The 26,912-nt window shown below is 45.5% G+C and overlaps 1 protein-coding gene across 1 annotated transcript; it reads right to left on the bottom strand.

Annotated features, from left to right (window-relative positions):
* Positions 1-1,368: 1,368 nt before the first annotated feature.
* p2rx3a (purinergic receptor P2X, ligand-gated ion channel, 3a) lies at positions 1,369-21,445 on the bottom strand. The gene is made up of 12 exons (XM_038992530.1): positions 21,155-21,445; positions 20,837-20,972; positions 19,535-19,606; positions 19,181-19,250; positions 17,924-18,014; positions 17,740-17,817; positions 10,120-10,261; positions 9,714-9,850; positions 9,437-9,530; positions 9,288-9,353; positions 8,953-9,043; positions 1,369-1,376 (listed from the first exon to the last, which is right to left on the bottom strand). The coding sequence occupies exons 1-12, from the start codon at positions 21,358-21,360 to the stop codon at positions 1,369-1,371; spliced, it is 1,191 nt and encodes a 396-aa protein (XP_038848458.1). The 5' UTR covers positions 21,361-21,445.
* Positions 21,446-26,912: the final 5,467 nt, after the last annotated feature.

Below are 26,912 nucleotides of genomic sequence, written 5' to 3'. Positions count from 1 at the left end.
CATTGCAATGCAACCAGTAGCCAGCTATTCAATGGAGTGGCTGTGAGTTCCCACCATAAATCCAAAGAATGCCAGACTTTGATGACAAAGTTTGATGACAAAAACGCTGTGCCACCTTCATGTTTAAGTGAGCACATCACAAGCTAAGGTGAGTCCAAAAATGTCTTGTATGCTGCTGCATAAATTATGTAATATGCAAGGGAGCTATGTATACTATAGCTAAGGAAGTAATACTAAGTGTATGTTGTGTCGTAAGCTGTTAGTAGCCCATGTTCCTCACCCTAATAATTTGGTCTATTTTCACCTCTAATTTTGCCTAATGTTACTGTTCTGTCTCGGTGGTGCTGCACATGTAGCCTATAACCTGCTTTTGAGAAATGTCATCTAATATTGTAAGAGGTTTCATTGTCTGCTTATATTCCCCCTTCATTTATCCTACAGTTCTGACTTGGTGTACAGGGAAAATTCTGTAAGAGCAGCCCATGTTCTGCATTCTGTCGCTGTACATTTCAAAAGTGCTGAACACATAGTTGTATTGACTACGTCCGTCGCCGCTTGCTCATTAATGTCTTAATCGATATTACGGAATGTCTATTATCCGCTCGTCATTCCCTTATGCCATAGTTTGGACATCTTAATTGTCAGTAGAAACCACATTTGTTTTATCAGCTATGTTTTTTTTAAAGGCAGTAAACAAGGCTGAATTAATTGTTTTGCTGCCAGACAAGGCTCCGCTGATTGCCAGGTGTAGCGGTGGTAAGGATTCACTCCATGGTGCTGGAAAGAAAGCTCTGCTGTTGGGACATCTTTATGTAGGCCCTAACAGTTTGCGGGCACCGCTTGTCGCCGTGATAGTGTAATTAATGTATTGTTAAGTGTTGTGTTGTGTAGTGTCTTTGCTGGCATGCATCTAAAAACAATTTGGGGAGTTTGCCCCACCAAGATTTACATGCTAAAATCGCCACTGCTTCACCCACATGAACATGGAACATATCAACAGCTGCTGATGAACTAAGGAAGTGTGGGAGGATCTTCCTCTCTGCCGTTGGGTTGATGTGGGCTGTCACTCAAAGCTTCTTCTTCTGTATAATGGCGGTCCTCAAACAAAATTTTAAGGTGCACACCGCCACCTACTGTGCTGGAGTGTGCCATCAATCATGGTTTGCCTAATTCTGTACAACTAGGAAATAAAAAAATGAAATACAAATAAATCCCTATTAAATTCTAACAAACCCTGCCTCAAATCACTCAAAGCTGCTGGTCCAGGCAGAGGGAGACAGTTCCCGAGTCGTCTGAAATCTTCTCCTCTGGTTGGATTGAAAGCTGGCTGCAACATTCTCGAGAGAGAGTAATATCTGTATCTGTGACTCAGAGACCTAGGGAGAGGAAGAGAGGGAGAGAAGATGGGGTAGAGGAACAGAGGGAGAGGAAGAGAGGGAGAGAAGATGGAGTAGAGAGAAAGAGAGAATAAGACAGATTGCAGATGCTCTTCACCTCTCTCTCCCACACACAAACGATACATAACACAAAACAATATACTTTTATCTGAGTAATTAAAACAGTACCTCCTCAAATTTTTGGGCTTTGTATTGGTCTGCCCCCTTCAGGAAGTTCAGAAGAATGATATCACAGAGGACCGTACCCTGCAGCCAGTCAGAACGAAGAGTTATACAAGTTGACTTAACGAATCGTGAAATACAGTGAGCTCCAAAAATATTGGGACAGTGACACATTTTGTTGTTGTTTTGGCTCTGTACTCCAGCACTTTGAAATGACACAATGAATATGAGGAAAATGGTGCAGCCTGTCAGCTTGAATTTGAGGATATTTTCATCCATACCAAGTGGACCCTTTAAAAATTACAGCACTTTTTGTGTATAGTCCCCACATTTTATGCAGACCAAAAGTATTAGGCCAAATTCACTTATGTGTATTAAAGTAGTCAATAGTTTAGTATTTGGTCCCATATTCCTAGCACGCAATTATTACATCAAACTTGTTGGATGCATTTGTTTTTGTTGTGTTTCAAATTATTTTGTGCCCAATAGAAATTAATGGGAAATAATGTATTGTGTCATTTTGGAGTCACTTTTACTGTAAATAAGAATAGAATATGTTTCAAAACACATCTACAATAATGTGGATGCTACTATGATTATGGATATTCCTGACTGAATCGTGAATAATGATGAGAGAGAAAGTTACAGATGGGACCAAATACTAAACTTTTGACTACTTTAATACACTTATAAGCAAATTTGTCCCAATACCTTTGGTACCCTAAAATAGATGGAAAAGAAAGTTGGTTGCTACTTATGTCGCACATGCAGCTAACAAAAATATATGGAAATGTCTGCTCTATTCAAAATTATAACCAACTAATTGCAGCATTAACACAAAAATTGAAGAGGCAAGTGGAAGGGGGACAAGGTAAGTGTCACGTTCCTGACCTTGTTTTCCTTTTGTATAGTTGTGTTTAGTGGGTCAGGACGTGAGCTGGGTGGGCAGTCTGTGTTGTTTGTTCTATGTTAAGTGTCAGGTTTAATTGACCTTGTATGGCTCTCAATCAGAGGCAGGTGTTTTACGTTTTCCTCTGATTGAGAACCATATATAGGTAGGTTGTTTCACATTGTTGGTTGTGGGTGGTTGTATCTCGTGTCTGTATGTCTACCACACGGGACTGTTTCGTTTGTGTTTCATGTAGTCGGTTCCTGTTCGTGCGTTCTTCGTTTATTGTAAGTTCTCAAGTCCAGGTCTGTCTACATCGTTTATTTGTTTTGGTAATTTGTTAAAGTGTTTTCGTGTTTCGTCTATTCGTTTAAATAAATCATTATGTCATATAACAACGCTGCGCTTTGGTCCAATCCCTACTCCTCCTCTTCGGACGAAGAGGAGGAGAACAACCGTTACAGTAAGGAACCTACATTAAAGACCAAAATTGGTTAAAGAAAATTATGATAAATAAGAAAGTATACTAGTTTAATTTAAGGACCAAAAAATGTACAGCTGTGCCATACAGGTTGCAAAATAGTTGGGAAGAGATTTTCGATTAATCGATTCCATGGCACATGGTTTATGAACTGATACACAAAACTACGCCAGATTCAAAACTTTTTCAATTGAAATGAATAAAAAAAATGATTGAAACCAAAATTATGTTATATCTATGAGGGATACAACCATCCCAGCTCTGCAGATTTTGCTGTGAAGAGACAGAATCACTAGCTCACTTGTTTTGGTACAGCCCATAGTCTTGGTTATGCCCATATTATGTACAGTAGCTTGTTTTTGGTTGCAGGTTCAGGAATGACTTAAGAATTACAACATTTACCTTGAGCTAACTCTGCAAATAGCACTGCTGGGTGATTTCAAAAGTCATAGTCAATTGATCAATAATATAATGCTCTTAGCAAAACATTTTGTCTTTAATTTACAATCGGTAGAAACTATGAGAATAGGAAGGTTCAGACACTTTTGTGAAACATTACAGCATGGTTTAAAAATATATGGCAGCTAGAAATCAAAACTGGATGGTCTTCAGAGATAGATGGGAGGGGTTGAGGGTACTGTAGCTGAAGGATGGGCAAGCCGAAAAACACTAACCGTGAAGCACGGGGGTGGCAGCATCATGTTGTGGGGGTGCTTTGCTGCAGGAGGGACTGGTGCACTTCACAAAATAGATAGCATCATGGAAGGAAAATTATGTGGATATGTTGAAGCAACATCTCAAGATATCATTCAGGAAGTTAAAGCTTGGTCGCAAATGGGTCTTCCAAATGGACAATGGCCCCAAGCATACTTCCAAAGTTGTGGCAAAATGGCTTAAGGACAACTAAATCAAGGTATTGGAGTGGCCATCACAAAGCCCTGACCTCAACCCTATAGAAAATTTGTGGGCAGAACTGAAAAAGCATGTGCGAGCAAAGAGGCCTACAAACCTGACTCAATAACACTAGCTCTGTCAGGAGGAATGGGCCAAAATTCACCCAACTTATTGTGGGAAGCTTGTGGAAGGCTACACAAAACATTTGACCCAAGCTAAACAATTTAAAGTCAATGCTACCAAATACTAATTGAGTGTATGTAAACTTCTGACCCACTGGGAATGTGATGAAAGAAATAAAAGCTGAAATAAATCACTCTCTACTATTATTCTGACATTTCACATTAAAATAAAGTGGTGTTCCTAACTGACCTAAGACAGGGAATTTTTACTAGGATTAAATGTCAGGAATTGTGAAAAACTGAGTTTAAATGTATTTGGCTAAGGTGTATGTAAACTTCCGACTTACATTTACATTACATTTAAGTCATTTAGCAGACGCTCTTATCCAGAGCGACTTACAAATTGGTGCATTCACCTTATGATATCCAGTGGAACAACCACTTTACAATAGTGCATCTAACTCTTTTAAGGGGGGGGGGGGGGGGGGGGGGGGTTAGAAGGGTTACTTTATCCTATCCTAGGTATTCCTTAAAGAGGTGGGGTTTCAGGTGTCTCCGGAAGGTGGTGATTGACTCCGCTGACCTGGCGTCGTGAGGGAGTTTGTTCCACCATTGGGGTGCCAGAGCAGCGAACAGTTTTGACTGGGCTGAGCGGGAACTGTACTTCCTCAGAGGTAGGGAGGCGAGCAGGCCAGAGGTGGATGAACGCAGTGCCCTTGTTTGGGTGTAGGGCCTGATCAGAGCCTGAAGGTACGGAGGTGCCGTTCCCCTCGCAGCTCCGTAGGCAAGCACCATGGTCTTGTAGCGGATGCGAGCTTCAACTGGAAGCCAGTGAAGAGAGCGGAGGAGCGGGGTGACGTGAGAGAACTTGGGAAGGTTGAACACCAGACGGGCTGCGGCGTTCTGGATGAGTTGTAGGGGTTTAATGGCACAGGCAGGGAGCCCAGCCAACAGCGAGTTGCAGTAATCCAGACGGGAGATGACAAGTGCCTGGATTAGGACCTGCGCCGCTTCCTGTGTGAGGCAGGGTCGTACTCTGCGAATGTTGTAGAGCATGAACCTACAGGAACGGGTCACCGCCTTGATGTTAATTGAGAACGACAGGGTGTTGTCCAGGATCACGCCAAGGTTCTTAGCGCTCTGGGAGGAGGACACAATGGAGTTGTCAACCGTGATGGCGAGATCATGGAACGGGCAGTCCTTCCCCGGGAGGAAGAGCAGCTCCGTCTTGCCGAGGTTCAGCTTGAGGTGGTGATCCGTCATCCACACTGATATGTCTGCCAGACATGCAGAGATGCGATTCGCCACCTGGTTATCAGAAGGGGGAAAGGAGAAGATTAATTGTGTGTCGTCTGCATAGCAATGATAGGAGAGACCATGTGAGGATATGACAGAGCCAAGTGACTTGGTGTATAGCGAGAATAGGAGAGGGCCTAGAACAGAGCCCTGGGGACACCAGTGGTGAGAGCACGTGGTGCGGAGACAGATTCTCGCCACGCCACCTGGTAGGAGCGACCTGTCAGGTAGGACGCAATCCAAGCGTGGGCCGCGCCGGAGATGCCCAACTCGGAGAGGGTGGAGAGGAGGATCTGATGGTTCACAGTATCAAAGGCAGCCGATAGGTCTAGAAGGATGAGAGCAGAGGAGAGAGAGTTAGCTTTAGCAGTGCGGAGCGCCTCCGTGACACAGAGAAGAGCAGTCTCAGTTGAATGACTAGTCTTGAAACCTGACTGATTTGGATCAAGAAGGTCATTCTGAGAGAGATAGCAGGAGAGCTGGCCAAGGACGGCACGTTCAAGAGTTTTGGAGAGAAAAGAAAGAAGGGATACTGGTCTGTAGTTGTTGACATCGGAGGGATCGAGTGTAGGTTTTTTCAGGAGGGGTGCAACTCTCGCTCTCTTGAAGACGGAAGGGACGTAGCCAGCGGTCAAGGATGAGTTGATGAGCGAGGTGAGGTAAGGAAGAAGGTCTCCGGAAATGGTCTGGAGAAGAGAGGAGGGGATGGGGTCAAGCGGGCAGGTTGTTGGGCGGCCGGCCGTCACAAGACGCGAGATTTCATCTGGAGAGAGAGGGGAGAAAGAGGTCAGAGCACAGGGTAGGGCAGTGTGAGCAGAACCAGCGGTGTCGTTTGACTTAGCAAACGAGGATCGGATGTCGTCGACCTTCTTTTCAAAATGGTTGACGAAGTCATCTGCAGAGAGGGAGGAGGGGGGGGGGGAGGGGGAGGAGGATTCAGGAGGGAGGAGAAGGTGGCAAAGAGCTTCCTAGGGTTAGAGGCAGATGCTTGGAATTTAGAGTGGTAGAAAGTGGCTTTAGCAGCGGAGACAGAAGAGGAAAATGTAGAGAGGAGGGAGTGAAAGGATGCCAGGTCCGCAGGGAGGCGAGTTTTCCTCCATTTCCGCTCGGCTGCCCGGAGCCCTGTTCTGTGAGCTCGCAATGAGTCGTCGAGCCACGGAGCAGGAGGGGAGGACCGAGCCGGCCTGGAGGATAGGGGACATAGAGAGTCAAAGGATGCAGAAAGGGAGGAGAGGAGGGTTGAGGAGGCAGAATCAGGAGATAGGTTGGAGAAGGTTTGAGCAGAGGGAAGAGATGATAGGATGGAAGAGGAGAGAGTAGCGGGGGAGAGAGAGCGAAGGTTGGGACGGCGCGATACCATCCGAGTAGGGGCAGTGTGGGAAGTGTTGGATGAGAGCGAGAGGAAAAAGGATACAAGGTAGTGGTCGGAGACTAGGAGGGGAGTTGCAATGAGGTTAGTGGAAGAACAGCATCTAGTAAAGATGAGGTCAAGCGTATTGCCTGCCTTGTGAGTAGGGGGGGAAGGTGAGAGGGTGAGGTCAAAAGAGGAGAGGAGTGGAAAGAAGGAGGCAGAGAGGAATGAGTCAAAGGTAGACGTGGGGAGGTTAAAGTCACCCAGAACTGTGAGAGGTGAGCCGTCCTCAGGAAAGGAGCTTATCAAGGCATCAAGCTCATTGATGAACTCTCCAAGGGAACCTGGAGGGCGATAAATGATAAGGATGTTAAGCTTGAAAGGGCTGGTAACTGTGACAGCATGGAATTCAAAGGAGGCGATAGACAGATGGGTAAGGGGAGAAAGAGAGAATGACCACTTGGGAGAGATGAGGATCCCAGTGCCACCACCCCGCTGACCAGAAGCTCTCGGGGTGTGCGAGAACACGTGGGCAGACGAGGAGAGAGCAGTAGGAGTAGCAGTGTTATCTGTGGTAATCCATGTTTCCGTCAGTGCCAAGAAGTCGAGGGACTGGAGGGAAGCATAGGCTGAGATGAACTCTGCCTTGTTGGCCGCAGATCGGCAGTTCCAGAGGCTGCCGGAGACCTGGAACTCCACGTGGGTCGTGCGCCCTGGGACCACCAGGTTAGGGTGGCCGCGGCCACGCGGTGTGAAGCGTTTGTATGGTCTGTGCAGAGAGGAGAGAACAGGGATAGACAGACACATAGTTGACAGGCTACAGAAGAGGCTACGCTAATGCAAAGGAGATTGGAATGACAAGTGGACTACACGTCTCGAATGTTGAGAAAGTTAAGCTTACGTTGCAAAAATCTTATTGACTAAAATGATTAAAATGATACAGTACTGCTGACTGGTGAAGTAGGCTAGCTAGCAGTGGCTGCGTTGTTGACTTTGTTTGAAAGTGTAGCTGGCTAGGTAACCTCGATAACTGGCTAGGTAACCTCGATAATTACTCTAAACTACACAATTATCTTAGATACAAAGACAGCAAAGACAACTATGTAGCTAGCTAACACTACACTAATCAAGTCGTTCCGTTGTAATGTAATAGTTTCTACAGTGCTGCTATTCGGTAGAAGTTGGCTAGCTGGCTAGCTAGCAGTGTTGACTAGGTAGGAGAACGGTGGCGCGGCGGACGAGAATAGCTGGCTAGCTAACCTCGATAGTTACTCTAAACTACACAATTATCTTAGATACAAAGACAGCAAAGACAACTATGTAGCTAGCTAACACTACACTAGTCAAGTCGTTCCGTTTTCGTTCCGACTTCAACTGTATAAGCTGGAAGTAGAAGCCTAAGTATTGCTGTCTATTAGTTTACTCAAATTAGAGGGGTGGGGGTGGGGGGGGTGGGGGGGGGGGGGGTAGGGTTAGGGGGAAATAATAAAGAAGGAAAATCAAAAATAATCAACCTAAAATGACATACCCAAATCTAATTGCCTGTAGCTCAGGACCTGAAGCAAGGATATGCATATTCTTAATACCATTTGAAAGGAAACACTTTGATGTTTGTGGAAATGTGAAATGAATGTAGGATAATATAACACATTAGATCTGGTAAAAGATAATACATAGTAAAAACATGCGTTTTTTTTTTTTTTTTTTTTTCCCATTATCTTTGAAATGCAAGAGAAAGGTCACAATGTATTGTTCCAGGTTAGGCGCAATTTCGATTTTGGCCACTAGATGCAACATTTTAGACTGATTCAATGAACCATTGTATTTCTGTTCAAAATGTTGTATCAAGACTGCCCAAATATGCACTCTCCTCAAACAATAGCATGGTATTCTTTCACTGCAATTGCTACTGTAAATTGGACAGTGCAGTGAGATTAACAAGAATTTAAGCTTTCTGCCCATATCAGATATGTCTATGTCCTGGGAAATGTTCTTGTTACTTACAACCTCATGCTAATCACATTAGCCTACGTTAGCTCAACCGTCCCATGGGGGGGGGACACCGATCCCGTAGGTTAAAATCAATTTTCGGGGGCCTCCCGAGTGTTGCAGCGTTTTAAGGCGTCTCTACAGACCTGGGTTCGATCCCAGGCTGTGTCACAGCTGGCCGTGACTGGGAGACCCATGAGGTAGCGCACAATTGGCCCAGCGTCGTCCGGGTTAGGAGAGGGTTTGGCAGGCCGAGATTTCCTTGTTCCATCGCGCTCTAGCGACTCCTGTGGCGGGCCGGGGTTTCCCCCGACACATTGGTGCGGCTGGCTTCCACGTTAAGCGGGCATTGTGTCAAGAAGCAGTGCGGCTTGGCTGGGTCATGTTTCGGATGACGCACGGCTCTCGACATTCGCCACTCCCGAGTCCATGTGGAGTTGCAGTGATGGAACAAGACTGTAACTACCAATTGTATACCAGGAAATTGGGGAGAAAAAAGTGGTTAAAAACTATTCACTTTAAGATCATAGTCATTGTATAATTTCAAATCCAAAGTGCTGCTGCTTTACAGAGCCAAAATAACAAAACATTTGACACTGCCCCAATACTTTTGGAGCTTACTGTATTTGCTTTTAATGGTGGTAACACTCAAAACGTATTGCATGGCCTCCTTTTAAAACATATGGTCTGAGTACAGAAGCCTTACCAGTCCCACAGAGGTAAAGGCTGCCACTACGTTGATCAGAGTAGGAACTGTGTTGAACTTCCCTGCCTGAAAGAACAGAGACAGATTAATCCCATATGATACACAGATAACAGGTACAAAAGCACACACACACCCTAATCCACACTCACGAGGCCAGTGACCAGGATGTCAAAGCGGATGGCGTAGGCCTTGTGGAGAGTGCGGAACTCCGTCCCGTTCTCATTTTTGTAATATTTGGCAAATCTGTGGAGGGAGACAGAGGAGGAGACAGTGTCAATGAACACAGCTTTATAACGAGGAAGAGGGGGTAAGGAAAATGGAGAGGAGAAAAAGGTGGTGGAAAATGACCTGACAGAAGAAAGGGAGAAGGAGGAAGAAAGAGGGGGATTCCCTTGAATGACACTAAACTGAAAAGGGTTTCAGTACCTGAAGTTGTATCCCTTAGAGATGCCGTTCTTCTGAAACACAGCATCAAGTCGCGTAAAGGAGTAGTGTGGTTCACATCTCTCTTCTGACTCATCCAGATTACACTGCCATTCAATGTTGATCGCAATCTCTCCACCCTGGTAGAGGGAGATATATGGAGGGAAGAGAAGGGGAGATAAGTGAGGAGAGGGAAGAGAAAATGTAGGGAGAAGCATGTGGGACTGGAGATATATAAAATGGAGAGGGGGGAGTGAGGAAGAGAGGTTAAGAAAGCAGAATGAGAGAGAGAGAGAGAGAAAGAGAACGAGAGAGATAGATAGAGGGAGAGTAGAGTAGAGGAAAGAAAGATGGAGACTCTCGGGGGAGAGAGATGGAGAGGTGGAAGACAGGAGGAGATAGGTCTCACTGTCTGAGCGATGGTGGAGAAGTTCTGTCCTGTGTAGCGCAGCACTTCTCCCACCTTGAAGATGGGACAGTGGAGGTTGTGCTCCGGGTCATACGTACAGCTCCTGATATAAGTCGCATTCAGGGATGATGGGAAGTTCCCTCTGTGGGAGAGAGAGGGAAGGTAAAAACGTGAGCGATAGGGCCAAATCCCCTTCAGCAGAAAAGAGAGGGCAACGAGTTGACAGGAAAGCACTAAAATGTGCAAATGTGCTGAGGGAACGGGTCAGGGCACTAAGAGATGACCTCATCATGGAGGAGATGACAGCCAAGGCTTGTATTAAAATCAAATGTTATTAAATTAATGACACAGACAACTCAAGGTTAAAACACATCCAATACTTACACTGAGTGTACTAAATTGCTCTTTCCATGACATATACTGACCAGGTGAAGCTAGGTGAAGGCTATGGTCCCTTATTGATGTCACCTGTTAAATCCACTTCAATCAGTGTAGATGAAGGGGTGCAGACAGGTTAAATAATGTTTTTTAGGCCTTGAGACAATTGAGACATGGATTGAGGATGACTGGGCAAGACAAAGATTTAAGCACCTTTGAACGGGGTATGGTATTAAGTGCCAGGCGCACCGATTTGAGTGTGTCAAGAACTGCAACCCCGCTGGGCTTTTCACGCTCAACAGTTACCTGTGTGTATCAAGAATGGTCCACCACCCAAAGGACATCCAGCCAACTTGACACAACTGTGGGAAGCATTGGAGTCAACATGGGCCAGCATTCCTTTGGAAAGCTTTGGACACCTTGTAGTCCATGCCCCGACGAATTGAGTCTGTTCTGAGGGCAACTCAATAAAACATGTTCTTAATGTTTTGTACACTAAATGTACATAATAATATACTAATATGACATGTAACATCGATGAAAAAAGTGAATAATGTAACAATGAAACAATGACAAAATCGAAAGAAAAATAATAATGATAGCCTGATTTAAATATTAATTAAGGATCATTGTCACACTTCCAATGACATCCTGCAGTGTGGAGAGACTTTTCTCAACAACAACTAGGATAAAAAATCATCTTCGCACATCAATGACAAGCGCCCGGCTGAACCACTTCAGTTTGCTGTCTTTTGAGCGCGAACTGACAGATACATTGGATTATGATGAAATCATCCGTCTGCGCCTTGTGATGTCGGTCACGCCTTATGATACGTCTTCTAAAGGTAAGGTACCATTTTATAGTACTACTGCCCGCCGTGGTATAAATTGTAACATCAAATATAGGCTTGCTTGCCCATCGAGATTAAAGTGCATCTGAAGATAAGTTTTATGTTGTTGGCAAGTTGACAACTGATCTGAAGTTACTGTCTTATTTTAATATGCTGGGACAGGTAATTATTTGTATATGTAACGAGGTTGCTCCGAGTACTATGCACTAGTATAAAACGATTGTATTCTTAAATAATATACGGTGAGCGTTGCAAAATAAATTAAATAAATAAGTAGAAAAAAATGCCTATCTAAATTTTTCTAGGCCTATCCCCTCAAAATTCTGGCTACACCCCTGAGTCAAACAAGGAAATGGTTCCAATCGTTTTTCCACCATTCATTTTTCCCATAGGGGATTTTAGAAACACTTCAAATAAGGGCTGTGTTTCGTGTAGGCTGACCCTGGTGTGATGTTTTGATAATGTGTAAATCTCTCTCGAACAAGGTTACTTTTTATTAATATTCGCCTGTATTTACCCCCTAATATTAAATGCCAAATAGCTGCTAATGAGGCTATAATAAAGAACTACAAATGCCATGATGATCTGGATGAGACTGAGGAATCGAGGCAAAGGTAAGAATCTCTGGATTAACTATCTAAATTTAGTAATGAATACATTTCTTTATATTGACAATTCTGTGAACTGTCTTGTGCAAGTTTGAAATCGACGCAATACCTGTTAACAAAGGTGTCAGCTAGAGATGATGTGCAGGAGCTTGCAGGGATTTGTCTTGTATGATGTCTACTGATGCTAATTACTATTTTTGAATCTGAGAGCAAATCGAGCCGAAAATATATTGATAAAAGTCACCTTGTCCTGGAGAGATTTACACAGTTTTTAAAACGTCATGCCAGAGTAAGCCTACATGAAACACAGCCATTATTTTAAGTGTTTTTCCTATTTCCTTTTTCCTATTTTCCCTATGGGAAAAATGAATGTTGGAAAAACGATTGGAACCATTTCCCTGTTTGACCGCTAGGTTTTATGGGTATCATGACACTTCCAATGTGGGGCTCTATTGGACTAACATGCCCTGATGAGGGCCTTCATCAGAATCACCCCCAAGCGCAAGGCCACATTTGGTGTTTTATGACTACCGGCAAGCCATCAAAAATGTAACCTCCGCAATTCTCGAGCTTGGACGCTGCCATTGGATGTGACGCAACACGGGCAGTATAGCAGCTTTCATTGATTTCAAAGGAAGCATTCCCTCAATTGCTGATGTCTGACAGCAAAGCCACACCCGATGGTGTAGTATAACAGGGCCGTTAATGTGCTGTCTTCAGAGGAGGAAGGTGGGAGGAGCTATAGGAGGATGGGCTCATTGTAATGGCTGCAATGGCATGAATGGAAAGATATCAAACACATATGGAAACCACATGTTTGACTCCGTTCAATTTAATCCATTCCAGCCATTACAATGAGCCCATCCTCCTATAGCTCCTCCCACCAGCCTCCTCAGGGTAGGTTTAACAGAGCAAATTAAATGTAACCATACTTCATTACATATGTCATCAATGATACTATTTAGGTCTATATAGCATTTGCAAAGTCATCAACAGCTATTGTTTCAATTCAACCCAGAATTGAACTATACTGAACAAAAATAAAATGCAACATGCAACAATTTTACTGAGTTACAGTTCATATATGGCCCCGTAGAGCATGGTGCTTGCAACGCCAGCGTTGTGGGTTCGATTCCCACGGGGGACCAGTACGAATGAAAACGTATGCACTCACTACTGTAAGTCACTCTGGATAAGAGGGTCTAAGAGTGTCTGATAAGAGGGTCTAAGAGTGCCTGATAAGAGTGCCTGATAAGAGTGCCTGATAAGAGTGCCTGATAAGAGTGCCTGATAAGAGTGCCTGATAAGAGTGCCTGATAAGAGTGCCTGATAAGAGTGCCTGATAAGAGTGCCTTATAAGAGTGCCTGATAAGAGTGCCTGATAAGAGTGCCTGATAAGAGTGCCTTATAAGAGTGCCTTATAAGAGTGCCTTATAAGAGTGCCTGATAAGAGTGCCTGATAAGAGTGTCTGAGAAATAAGCTTTTAGCGCGTTTGGAACATTTCTGGGATCTTTTATTTCAGCTCATGAAACATGGGACCAACACTTTACATGTTGCGTTTATATTTTTGTTCAGTATAAAAATAGACAATACACATAGGCCTAGGGTTTTAAGCTCTGGTTGATTTTAAATGTAATGACATTTAGTGACATTGAATTGTGTTTGGTTGTCAACATAACCAAATAACAACATTTGAAGGAGATGTGTCTTCTGCTTGGATAGTTCCATCTCTGCCACTGATTTTAGTCTGGCTTTAAATCCAGTTGTTCAACAAATGAATAATTGATATGTTGGATCCACTTCTCCATCTCAACCAAAAATCTAAGTTAAAGAATAAGACCTTCTTTAGTCTTCTTTAACTGAGATTGTTGGTTGAGATGGAGACGCATATCCAACATATCAATTATTAACCTATGGACAAACTGGAACAGTAAATAGCCCATTAACTAGTTGACAAGTTAACAAATTATATGTTGCATTCACATCTCCAACTCAACCAAAAAATGTTGTTAAAGAATGTGATTAAACCAGGTGCTCAGATGGAACCATCCAAGCAGTAGATACAGTGCATTCGGAAAGTAATCAGATCACTTGGCTTTTTCCACAATTTGTTACGTTACAGCCTTATTCTAAAATTAATTAAATAAATGGACCAATCTACACACAATACCCCATAACGACAAAGCGAAAACAGGTTTAGAAATTTTTGCAAATGTATTAAAAATAAAAACTGAAATACCTTATTTACATAAGTATTCAGACCCTTTGCTATGAGACTTGAAATTGAGCTCAGGTGCATCCTATTACCATTGATCATCCGTGAGATGTTTCTACAACTTTATTGAAGTCCACCTGTGGTAAATTCAATTGATTGGACATGATTTGGAAAGGCACACACCTGTCTATATAAGGTCCCACAGTTGACAGTGCATGTTAGAGCAAAAACCAAGCCATGAGATTGACGGAATTGTCCGTAGAGCTCCGAGACAGGAATGTGTCGAGGCACAGATCTGGGGAAGGTTACCAAAAATATTCTGCAGAATTAAAGGTCCCCAAGAACACAGTGGCATCCATCATTCTTAAATGGAAGAAGAGCTTGCCCCCCAGCCAAACTGAGCAATCGGAGGCGAAGGGCCTTGGTCAGGGAGGTGACCAAGAACCCGATGGTCACTCTGACAGAGCTCCAGAGTTCCTCTGTGGAGATGGGAGAACCTTCCAGAAGGACAACCATCTCTGCAGCACTCCACCAATCAGGCCGTTATGGTAGTGGCCAGTAAGAAGCCACTCCTCAGTAAAAGGCACATGACAGCCTGCTTGGAATTTGCCAGGAGGCACCTATAGGACTCTCAGACCATGAGAAACAAGATTCTCTGGTCTGATGATACCAAGATTGAACTCTTTGGCCTAAATGCCAAGCATCACATCTGGAGGAAACCTGGCACCATCCCTACGGTGAAGCATGGTAGTGGAAGCATCCTGCATTGGGGATGTTTTTCAGCGGCAGGGACTGGGAGACTACTCAGGATTAATGGAGCAAAGAACAGAGAGATCCTTGATGAAAACCTGCTCGAGAGCCCTCGGAACCTCAGGCTGGGGCGAAGGTTCACCTTCCTACAGGACAATGGGAGAAACTCCCCAAATAGAGGTGAGCCAAGCTTGTAACTTCATACCCAAGAAGACTTGAGGCTGTAATCGCTGCCAAAGGTGTGTCACGTTCCTGACCTGTTTTCCGTTGTTTTTTGTATTTGTTTAGTATGGTCAGGGCGTGAGCTGGGTGGGTAGTCTATGTTATGTGTTTCTATGTTGGGTTCAATGTGTTGCCTGATATGGTTCTCAATTAGGGGCAGGTGTTTGACGTTTCCTCTGATTGAGAACCATATTAAGGTAGGCTGTTCTCACTGTTTGGTTGTGGGTGATTGTCTTCCGTGTCAGTGTTTGTTACCACACGGGACTGTATCGTTTGTGCTAGTCTGTACCTGTTCGTGCATTCTTCGTGTTTATGTAAGTTCTTATGTTCAGGTCGGTCTACGTCGTTTGTTATTTTGTAATCTATTCAAGTGTTCTTCGTGTTTCGTCTTGCTTTAATAAATCTTCATGTATTCATCAACCGCTGCGTTTTGGTCCGATCCCTACTCCTCCTCTTCAGACGAAGAGGAGGAAATCAGCCGTTACAAGGTGCTTCGAAGTACTGAGTAAAGGGCTTGAATACTTATGTAAATGTGGTATTTCAGTTGTAAATGTTTTATACATTTACAAAAATAAAAATAAACTTTATATCTTAAAGTTAAGGCTCTTACAAATGAATGGAACATTCAACCTTAAAATGAGTAACACATTCATGGCCACATGTTGAGCTTTCTGTAACTATAAAATGTCTTATGTAATCATATAAAGCGTGCATGTTATAGAATGCATAGGTCATCGCAGGTCTGTGGAGATCTTCACAATTGCTGTAATTCACGCCCTGATCTGTTTCACCTGTCTTAGTGATTGTCTCCACCCACCTCCAGGTGTCACCTGTTTTCCTCAGTAGTCCCTGGGTACTTATTCCTGTGTTCCCTGCTTGCCTGTTGCCAGTTCATCTTGATTGTCAAGTCAACGAGCGTGTTTTCCCCCATTCTCCTGCTTTTTCCTTCTCTCTGTTTTGCTATTCCTCACGGTTGTGACCCTTGCCTGTCTGGACTCTGAACCCGCCTGCCTGATCATTCTGTCTGCCCTGACCTCCAGCCTGCCTGCCACTCTGTACCACCTGGACTCTGACCTGGTTTTGACCTTTTGCCTGTCCATGACCATTCTCTTGCCTACCCCTTGGATTATAATAAATATCAGAGACTCAAACCATCTGTCTCCCGTGTCTGCATCTGGGTCTCGCCTTGTGCTCGTAAAATAACAATCTGTGCAGAATCTCAAATGGTATTGTTCATTTGCTCCATGTATTTTTGATGTAATCTCAACTGCAATCCAGGTCATTTGGTTCTGGTATTAGATGAAGCACAGTGATTGTATAAATAAACAATATCTGACATTGTATTCCCATTTGAACTTTGCTGTGCTTATAAATGGTTGAACGTGCACTGATAGCACATTTATATGACAACTAAACCAAAAATCCGACATTGTTTTTCCATTGGAATTTGGTTGTGCTTTTAGATGGTTGAAAGCACACTGGAAATTCAACTAACTTTTGGCTGTCTTTTTGAGTGGGTGAATATGGTTGTAATCTCATTGATCAACGTCTCAACCAAATATTACCCAATTATAAACGTTGAAATGATGTGGTGTGCCCAGTGGGTTGTGGATAATATGGTGTTGGCTACAAACATGTGTCAACTGTGTTTTTTCTCTTCTTGAACGCATTTGTGTTATGTTGTGGTTTGTTGAGATTTTGTTTTTGAATTTGTGCTTTGGTGGGAGGCGTTGGTGATAAATGAATTCACTTTGCTAGATTTAGTTGGGTGGCACCGGCCCGATTCTCCATGGAGAGCGCTCAGCTCTGTTTTGTAAGGGATGTGCTCATGATTTATGCACTTATCTATTCAGTTGAGGGGGGTTGGATTCAGACACATGCTCTGCTGTGCAATAGACAGTTTCGTTTGAGTTGGTTCTCTCTCCCTCCTCTTCCTGTCCCTCTTCCCCTTAAGGTGAATAGTGCTCGCAATAGTCTTCTATTTTCAATTCACAATTCTAAACTTGGCGAAAAGGGACCAATATCATATAAGGAACATGTCACTCTCTCTCCCTCGGCTCACAGGCCTGCTCCGGCCCACGTCAAACACGTATACATACTGCTTATGAGCCCACTAGCAAGCAACACAGGTCGCGGCCCCGTCGGTGCTGGATCGAGGTGAGCGGTTTTCTCCAAGATGTCTCGCATAGCTGTTTATGTTCATGAAACCGTCTTTTCCCCCTTCAGTTTTTATTAGGCACAATCTTGTGTTAACCTCATTTTGTTACAACGCCCCTCTTGTTTTCTCTCTCTCTCTCTCACACACGCACACCTGTTGTAATTATGTAGTACAAATAAATATGTGTGCTGTACACAACAGACTTTGTTTTGCAAACAGCCATGAGTTAAATTAACTGAGGCTGCAGTGATACTGTTAACCAATCTTGTCCTATGCTCTGGGTACTCATCACATTAGGAATTTTGATTTTATTGTTAGTCTCACTACTCAAAACAACTTCCCGCGGATATGGGTGAGACCTCCTGAAAGTACTCAAGCACAACTTCATAAAGGTCTGCCCATTACAGCCCCAGAAATGGGAGGTGTGTGGGACTCACCTGGTAACATTGAACATAGGGAAGCGGATACTATTCTTGATGAAGATGGTGAAGTTTTCCACTTCCATCATTGGTTGCCTGAGAACGGGGGAGGGAGAGATATATATATATATATACAGTACCAGTCAAAGGTTTGGACACATACTCATTCAAGGGTTTTTCTATAATGAGATAAAGGTTTTACATGTTGACTTTGTCGTCCTCTGCAAGGCACCAACCCTCCATCTCACAGCGTCGTCCTTTAGAGGAGTTCACACAGGCACCAGTTATTATTCCTGGGGGAAGATAGAGAGTGAGAGGGAGTAAGGGAGGGAGAGAAGAAGAGAGAGAAGGAGAGAAAAAGAGACAGAGAAATAGTGTCAGGCGTGTGCGTATGTAACGGATGTGAAATGGCTAGCTAGTTAGCGGGTACGCGCTACTAGCATTTCAATCAGTTACGTCGCTTGCTCTGAGACTTAAGTAGGGTTTCCCCTTGCTCTGCAAGGGCCGTGGCCTTTGTGGAGCGATGGGTAACGACGCTTCGTGGGTGTCAGTTGTTGATGTGTGCAGAGGGTCCCTGGTTCGCACCCGTGTCAGGGCGAGGGGACGGTTTAAAGTTATACTGTTAAATTGATGCTGTTGACCCGGATCACTGGTTGCTGCGGAAAAGGAGGAGGTTGAAAGGGGGGTGAGTGTAACGGATGTGAAATGGCTAGCTAGTTAGCGGGTACGCGCTACTAGCATTTCAATCAGTTACGTCGCTTGCTCTGAGACTTAAGTAGGGTTTCCCCTTGCTCTGCAAGGGCCGCGGCTTTTGTGGAGCGATGGGTAACGACGCTTCGTGGGTGTCAGTTGTTGATGTGTGCAGAGGGTCCCTGGTTCGCGCCCGTGTCGGGGCGAGGGGACGTACTAAAGTTATACTGTTACACGTACTTGTGGTGAAGTCAGGTGCAGGAGAGCAGAGAATTGTGAACAGGCGCACACTTTATTATGGCAGGAGAGATAAACAGATGGACGCAGCTGCGTCAAAAACCTCCTCCAGCCAACAAGGCAAAGTGTATAGCGCGCACAAATGTCACACAGCATAAATGTATAGCAATACAAATAAGCACACGGATAATAACAAACGCTTAGCCCAGTGCGTACAACACGTAACACACAAAATAATTACACACAAAGACATGAGGGGGAACAGAGGAATAAATACATGTAGTGTGATTGGGGAATGCAAACCAGGTGTGAATGGAACAAGACAAAACCAATGGCTAATTGAAGAATGGAGCGGCGATGGCTAGAAAGCCGGTGACGTCGACCGCTGAACCCCGCCCGAACAAGGAGAGGGGCCGACTTCGACGGATGTGGTGACAAAGAGAGTGAGCAAGAGAGAGAGAGAGGAGAAAGAAACAATGGAGTCCCAGCACGGGAATGATGGAGAAAAGAAGAAGAGAAGAGAGGGACTCACCGTTTCCAGTGGAGCTCCCCAAATACTTGTCGCACTCTTCATCCGTGTCACACTTGTACTTGCTTTCACTCTGAACACAGACAGTAATGGTAATGGCCGGGACTTCATAGAGTAGAGTACACTGTATTGTTATAAACATGGCATAGGTGCAGTGTTTCCCAACTCCGGTCCTCGAGTACCCCCAACAGCACACCTTTCTGTTGTAGCCCCAGACAAAAACACCTGATTCAACGTGTCAAGGGCTTGATGATGAGTTGACAAGTAGAATCAGGTATGCTTGTCCGTGGCTAAAACAAAAACCACTGGTATAGAGTGCTGGAGCAGGTAGGTACATGTATACTGGACTGGACTCACCTCCGGGCAGAATCCTTGGAACTGGTTCTCTGTGATGATGAGCTTGGTGATGATGCAGAACACTGCGGCACCCTGTCAGATCATATTCAAAACCAACAGTTTAGCCTAAACATCGTCAAGGCAACATATCAGGCCTACTGCTAAAATCATCTCAAAGCCTCAACCAATGCATGAATTTGTAATTGTTCAACCGGTTTGTTGGGCTAATGCTAAACCGACGTAGTAGCTATACATCACGAGCCACTCAGCCACTTCTTCCACCCAACCAAAGGACTTTTCCATCATCACCTCACACAAAACATTTCCCTTTAAGTGTTTAAAATGACCACCACTAAGTGCTCAATCACTTTATATCAAGTATCAAAAGACTGTTCGGGTATGTTTCAACTGAGTGAACTCCGCCTACATATTGCGATCATTTAATCAAAAGTTGAATCAATATTTTGTATATTGCACAGTATACACAGTTACACTCCCCTACTTATTTACTTGGACAGTGAAGCAAAAACTTTTAATTTGGCTTTATACTCTAGAATTTTTTGTTTTGGGATCAAAGGTTTTATATGAGGCAACAGTTCAGAATGACACTTTTTACTTGAGGTTATTTTCATTTAATTTAGAAATGAAAGCATTTTGTTTATCTAGTCCCCCCATTTGAAGGTATCATAAGTATTTGGAAAAATTCACTTATAATGTATTAAAGGGATACTTCACCCAAATTACAAAATGACTATGGTTTCCTTACCCCGTAAGCAGTCTATGGACAAGACATGACAGCAATTCATGCTTTGGTTTAGTTTTCTTGGCACTGTTTCCACATGCTAACGTTTTAGCATTTGTGGCACAAATCCCATTCAAGTCATGGGACCAATATTAAAAAATGTTGTGCATTATTTATCATTAATTTCTATTGGACACAATATAATCCAAAAACGTTTGACTACTTTAATACACTATAAGTGAACTTGTCCAAATGCTTATGACAGCTTCAAATGGGGGGACTAGATACATAAAGTGCTTTCATTTCTAAACAGTAGAACAGATATCTATGAAAACACCCTCAAATAAAAGATGACATTCTGTACTACCGCCTCATATAAAACAGTTTATCTCAAATCCAAAATGAGTATCGAGACAAATATTTTTTTTTTGCTTTACTGTCCAAATAAATACGGAGGGGAGTGTACAATATACAGGTTGTGTATAGTAACTAAGTATGGTTGCGCTGCAGTATAACTTTGGTGTTGTCTCAGATTAGGGTCAAGGGTTAGTGGTCACGGTCAGGGTCAGGTTGTCACAGACCTGTGTAGGGGCGACATAGTCCGCCACATCCATCACACGATTGTTATGGTAACCGAAGCCCTTCACCTTGGTCATGACAGAAGACTCGATGCCCGAGTCTCTCACCTGGTACGCCTTTTCGTGTATAAAGACCCAACTAAACAACAACAGAAAGAGAGATAGATGGAGGTGAAGATTGTGGAGAAGGACGGGGGGGGGGGTAATGAAGGAGGATTATTAACAAGAGTTCTAGAATGTTGGAGAGAGGAAAGGAGATGAAGAAGAGAGGTCAACATTATCACACACACACACACAGAGGCAAAAACAGGTTGTACAGACCATAGGAAGTAGATGATGATGAGTAGTTGTATGACGCGGTTGATGATTCCAACAGACCTGCTCTTCACCACAACCGACTTGGTCGTCTCGTAGGTGAAGAAATCCGTAATAAAGGCCCATATCTTAGGCATCCTGAGAGCTGGGTTGTGTGTATGTGTGCATGTGTCTATATGAGAGACAGCTACAGCGATAAGTGTATTTTGCATCAGTTTCTTTAGAAGTATGTGAGTGAGAGCCTTTAGTTACCACATAATGCTGCTGATAAGACTTTTCGCATAAATGTCCTCTCTTTCTTCGTTTCACCCTATCTGTGCCTCTATCTCTGTAATGATTTAGTACATTCCATAGGTCACTCTGTCCCCCTCCCTCCCTGCCTCTCTCTCTTTTTCTCACACATTGGGTAATGGTCATATTGGACCTCCCCCTTTCGCTGAACAAAGAGAAAAAAGGAAAACAACTCTTTGGCTTTCTATCTCTGTTCCTCCATCACGTACTCTCCCTCTCCTCATCATAGCACTTCTCTGCTCTGACTCCTGAACAAACAAAAGTCTCACTACATGTGAACACAAAACACCTTTAAATCCAATTTAACCCAACAACAGAACAACATGTGAACAGCACTCTGCAGAACAGAACAACGTAGACAGTACTCTGCAGAACAAAACAACATGTGGACAGTACTCTGCAGAACAGAACAACGTAGACAGTACTCTGCAGAACAAAACAACATGTGGACAGTACTCTGCAGAACAGAACAACGTAGACAGTACTCTGCAGAACAGAACAACGTAGACAGTACTCTGCAGAACAAAACAACATGTGGACAGTACTCTGCAGAACAGAACAACGTGTGGACAGTACTCTGCAGAACAGAACAACGTAGACAGTACTCTGCAGAACAGAACAACATGTGAACAGTACTCTGCAGAACAGAACAACGTAGACAGTACTCTGCAGAACAGAACAACATGTGAACAGTACTCTGCAGAACAGAACAACGTAGACAGTACTCTGCAGAACAGAACAACGTAGACAGTACTCTGCAGAACAGAACAACGTAGACAGTACTCTGCAGAACAGAACAACGTAGACAGTACTCTGCAGAACAGAACAACGTAGACAGTACTCTGCAGAACAGAACAACGTAGACAGTACTCTGCAGAACAGAACAACGTAGACAGTACTCTGCAGAACAGAACAACGTAGACAGTACTCTGCAGAACAGAACAACGTAGACAGTACTCTGCAGAACAGAACAACGTAGACAGTACTCTGCAGAACAGAACAACATGTGAACAGTACTCTGCAGAACAGAACAACGTAGACAGTACTCTGCAGAACAAAACAACATGTGAACAGTACTCTGCAGAACAGAACAACGTAGACAGTACTCTGCAGAACAGAACAACGTAGACAGTACTCTGCAGAACAGAACAACGTAGACAATACTCTGCAGAACAGAACAACGTAGACAGTACTCTGCAGAACAAAACAACATGTGGACAGTACTCTGCAGAACAGAACAACGTAGACAATACTCTGCAGAACAGAACAACGTAGACAGTACTCTGCAGATGTCACACCCTGATCTGTTTCACCTGTCTTTGTGCTTGTCTCCCCCCCCATCCAGGTGTTGCCATCTTCCCCATTATCGCCAGTGTATTTATACCTGTGTTCTCTGTTTGTCTCTTGCTAGTTCATTTTGTTCGTCAAGCCTACCAGCGTTGTTCCCCTTGCTCCTGTCTGTTTCTAGTTTTCCCGGTTTTGACCATTCTGCCCGCCCTGACCCTGAGCCTGCCTGCCATTCTGTACCTTATCACATCACACTGGATTATTGATCTCTGCTTGCCTGTCTTGTTTGTTAATTCAACCAGCGTTTTTCTCAGCTCCTGCTTTTCCCCAGTCTCACTTTTTCTCGCCCTCCTGGTTTTGACCCTTGCCTGTCCGGACTCTGAGCCCGCCTGCCTGACCAGTCTGCCTTTCCCTGATCCTGACCCTGAGCCTGCCTGCCGTCCTGTACTGTTGTCCCTCCTCTGGATTACCAACCTCTGCCTGACCTGACCCTGAGCCTGCCTGCCGTCCTGTACCTTTGCCCCATTACTCTGGATTATCGACCCCTGCCTGCCTTGACCTGTCGTTTGCCTGCCCCTGTTGCTGTAATAAACATTGTTACTTCAACACAGTCTGCACTTGGGTCTTACCTGAAACGTTATAGATCTGGATTACCGACATCTGCCTGCCCTTGACCTGTTGTTTTGCCTGCACCCTGTTCTAGTAATAAACTTTTGTTACTTCGACACTGTCTGCATCTGGGTTTTCACTAAAACGTGATAGTACGAACTGGCCATGACTGACCGAGCAGACACAGACCAGCTCCGCAAAGCCACCTCCTCCCAAGGAGCCACCATTGGAAGGCACGATGAGTTGCTTCGTGGTCTTATGGAAGAGTTCCAGACCTTGACCGAATCCCATGACTGAGCGTTGAACACATTGCTGGAGCAATTCCGCTGGTTGTTTGTTAGGCAGCCTACTACGACGGTAACCTCCCAGCCCCTCAGTAACCCAGCTGTTAGCAGCACCACCTCCCCGGCCACCTCAGTTTCCCGGGAACCCCGCTTACCTCCCCGGAACACTTCAATGGAGAGTCGGACAACTGTCAGGCGTTTCTCACTCAGTGTTCCCTCATCATCGAGCTGCAGCCCTCCTCCTTCCCCTCGGACCGCTCTAAGATAGCGTACCTCATCACGCTAATGTGTGGGAGGGCTCTCGCCTGTGCAACGGCAGTATGGGAAGAACAGTCGGCCGTGTACTTCAGTCTGGAGGAGTTCGTGGCGGAGGTAAAGAAAGTTTTCGATGCTCCACTGTCCGGGAGAGAGGCTGCCCGGAAGTTACTCGAGCTTCGGGCAGGACTCCCGCAGTGTGGCAGACTATGCGGTGGATTTCCGCACATTGGCAGCTGAGAATGGCTGGAACCCAGAAGTGCTGTTCAACATGTTCCTGCACAGAGTTTCGGGGGAAGTAAAGGATGAGCTTGCAGCCCGGGAACTACCGACGGATCACAACTCGCTCATCGCCTTCACCATTCGGATCGATGGGCGACTACGGGAACGAAGGAAGGAGAGATTTGATTTCACTCGCCCACCCAAGAATTCCGCCTCGCTTCCAAGACATCCCGGAAGTCCGTGAGTTCTCCGTTGCCAAGAGAACCCGAGTTCCCCTGAGAGTCTCCAAAGTCTGCTGATTCACCTCTTCCCGAGCCAATGCAACTAGGCAGAGCTAGGCTGTCTCAAGCCGAATGGCTATACAGGCTTCACACTAAGAGTTTTCTGTATTATGGGACTACTGGTAATTTCGTCTCCACCTGTCCACTAAAAGACCAGGCTCACCAGTAGGAACGCGTACTCTGGTGGGCCATACGGAGAACTTCTCCTCTCCCCTTACTCGCATTCCTTTTCATGCCATGTTGCTGTGGGGGAACCAATTAAATCTCTCCGGGTTCTCATCGATTCATCATCGATGAGAGCTTTATGGACGCTACCCTGGTGTCTGAGGTGGGCATCGCCACTCAGCCCCTCTCCATTCCCATGGACGTTAGAGCGCTGGACGGGCGCTCTATAGGCCGGGTCACCCACAGTACCACCCCCATCAACCTACGTGTGTCAGGCAACCACAGCGAGACGGACCAATTCCTGCTCAGTAAGTCTCCTCAGGTTCCATGGTATTGTGATTCTCTTGGCTCCAGAGACACAAGCCCATCATAGACTGGACTGCTGGTGCCATCAAGGGCGGGAGCCACGCTCAATGCCTGAAGTCAGCGCAGCCTGCCCCAGGATGTCTTCCTGGGGTCTCGGAAGTTGCTCTGGACCTCTCCGCTATTCCCGCGGAGTACCAGGACCTCTGGGAGGTGTTCAGTAAGGCCCGGGCCACTTCGCTTCCGCCACACCGACCCTATGACTGCGGGAATGACCTTCTTCCAGGCACCACTCCGCCCTGGGATGATTGTACTCTCTGTCCAGTCCGGAGACCAAGGCTATGGAGACCTACATTGACTCACTAGCTGCAGGGTTCATCCGTCCTTCTGCCTCGCCCGCTAGCGCAGGGTTCTTCTTTGTGGAGAAGAAAGACAAAACCCTGCGCCCGTGCATCGACTTCCGGGGCCTTAACGTCATCCCGGTGAAGAACCGCTACCTGCTACCACTTATCTCCTCGGCCTTCGAGCCGCTCCAGGGGGCCACGGTGTTCTCCAAGCTGGACCAATGGAATGCCTACCACCTGGTGCGGGTACAGGAAGGGCACGAGTGGAAGACTGTCTTCAACACGGCCAGAGGTCACTACAAGTATCTGGTCAGGCCATTTGGCCTAACAACCGCCCAAGCTGTGTTCCAGGCTCTGGTTAATGATGTTCTCCACGACATGTTGAACCAGTTCGTCTTCATCTATCTCAACGACATCCTCTTCTTCTCCTGCTCCACCCAAGAACATGTGATCCACGTCCGCCAGGTTCTCCAACGCCTCCTGGAGAACCAGATTTTTGTGAAAGCAGAGGTGCGAATTCCATCACTCCATCATCCCCTTCCTGGGGTACATCATCGCTGCAGGGAGTGTATAGATGGATACCGGGAAGGTGAGAGTGGTGGTGGATTGGCCCCAGCCTACGTCCAGGGTGCAGCTGCAATGTTTACTGGGATTCGAAAACTTTTATCAACGCTTTATCCGGGGTTACAGCACCCTGGCTTCCCACCTGTCTGCACTCACCTCTCCCAAGGTTCTGTTCACGTGGTCCCCAGCTGCTGACCGGGCATTCCGGGATCTCAAACACTGTTTCACCACAGCTCCCATCTTGGTTCATCCTGATCCGTCCCGCCAGATCATGGTGGAGGCTGATGCTTCGGATGTCGGCGTGGGGGCTGTCCTGTCCCAGCATTCTACCCTGGACCTCAAGTTACATCCCTGCGCCTTCTTCTCCAAACGCCTCAACGCCACGGAAAGGAACTAAGATGTGGGGAATCGTGAGCTTCTCACGAAGATGGCATTGGAGGAGTGGAGGCACTGGCTGGAACATCCGTTCATTGTGTGGACCGACCACAAGAACCTGGAATATCTCCGCACCGCCAAGCGTCTCAGTTCTAGGCAAGCTAGGTTGGTCTTGCCTTTGACCCGCTTCAACTTCTCCCTCTCATACCGACCAGGAACCAAGAATGTCAAGCCGGATGTGCTCGCACGCCGCTATAGCCCCACGGCTACAACCCTGGAAACCCGAGACCATCCTTCCCACATCGTGCCTGGCGATGACACTCAGCTAGGGAATGGGGAAGCAGGTTCATGAGGCGCAGCTTTCCCAGCCGAACCCCAGGGGAGGGGGCCAGATAACCAGATGTTTGTTCCTGACGCGGTCTGCTCCTCGTTCCTGGAGTGGGCCCACTACTCCAGGCTTGCCTGCCACCCGGGCTCCCGTCAGACCCTGACCTTGGTGCGACAACGCTTTTGGTGGCCTACCATGGTTCCTGACGTCTCCGCGTTCGTCGCCGCATGCACGATCTGTGCGCAGAACAAGACTCCTCGGCAAGCTCCGGCTGGTCTCCTTCAACCTCTGCCTGTCCCTCACTGTCCCTGGTCCCACATATCCTTGGACTTTGTCACGGGTCTCCCCCCCATCTGATGACAACACCGCCATCCTGACAGTAGTGGACCAGTTTTCCAAAGCCGCCCACTTCATTCCTTTCTCCGAGCTACCCTCTGCCAAAGAGACGGCCCAGCT

This window comes from Salvelinus namaycush, chromosome 5, assembly GCF_016432855.1.
Source record: "Salvelinus namaycush isolate Seneca chromosome 5, SaNama_1.0, whole genome shotgun sequence".
Classification (NCBI taxonomy): domain Eukaryota; kingdom Metazoa; phylum Chordata; class Actinopteri; order Salmoniformes; family Salmonidae; genus Salvelinus; species Salvelinus namaycush.
This window is presented reverse-complemented; position numbering and strand designations above follow the sequence as displayed.

What these genes read in the sequence shown, in the direction of transcription:
- p2rx3a (XM_038992530.1), bottom strand. Translation starts at nt 21,360, where the DNA reads ATGCAAAATACACTTATCGCTGTAGCTGTCTCTCATATAGACACATGC. An exon ending in TCTCCACCATCGCTCAGACA is followed by an intron (nt 9,851 to 10,119) that starts GTGAGACCTATC and finishes TCCCTCTACCAG; the next exon opens with GGTGGAGAGATTGCGATCAA. An exon ending in ACATCCTGGTCACTGGCCTC is followed by an intron (nt 9,354 to 9,436) that starts GTGAGTGTGGAT and finishes CTGTTCTTTCAG; the next exon opens with GCAGGGAAGTTCAACACAGT.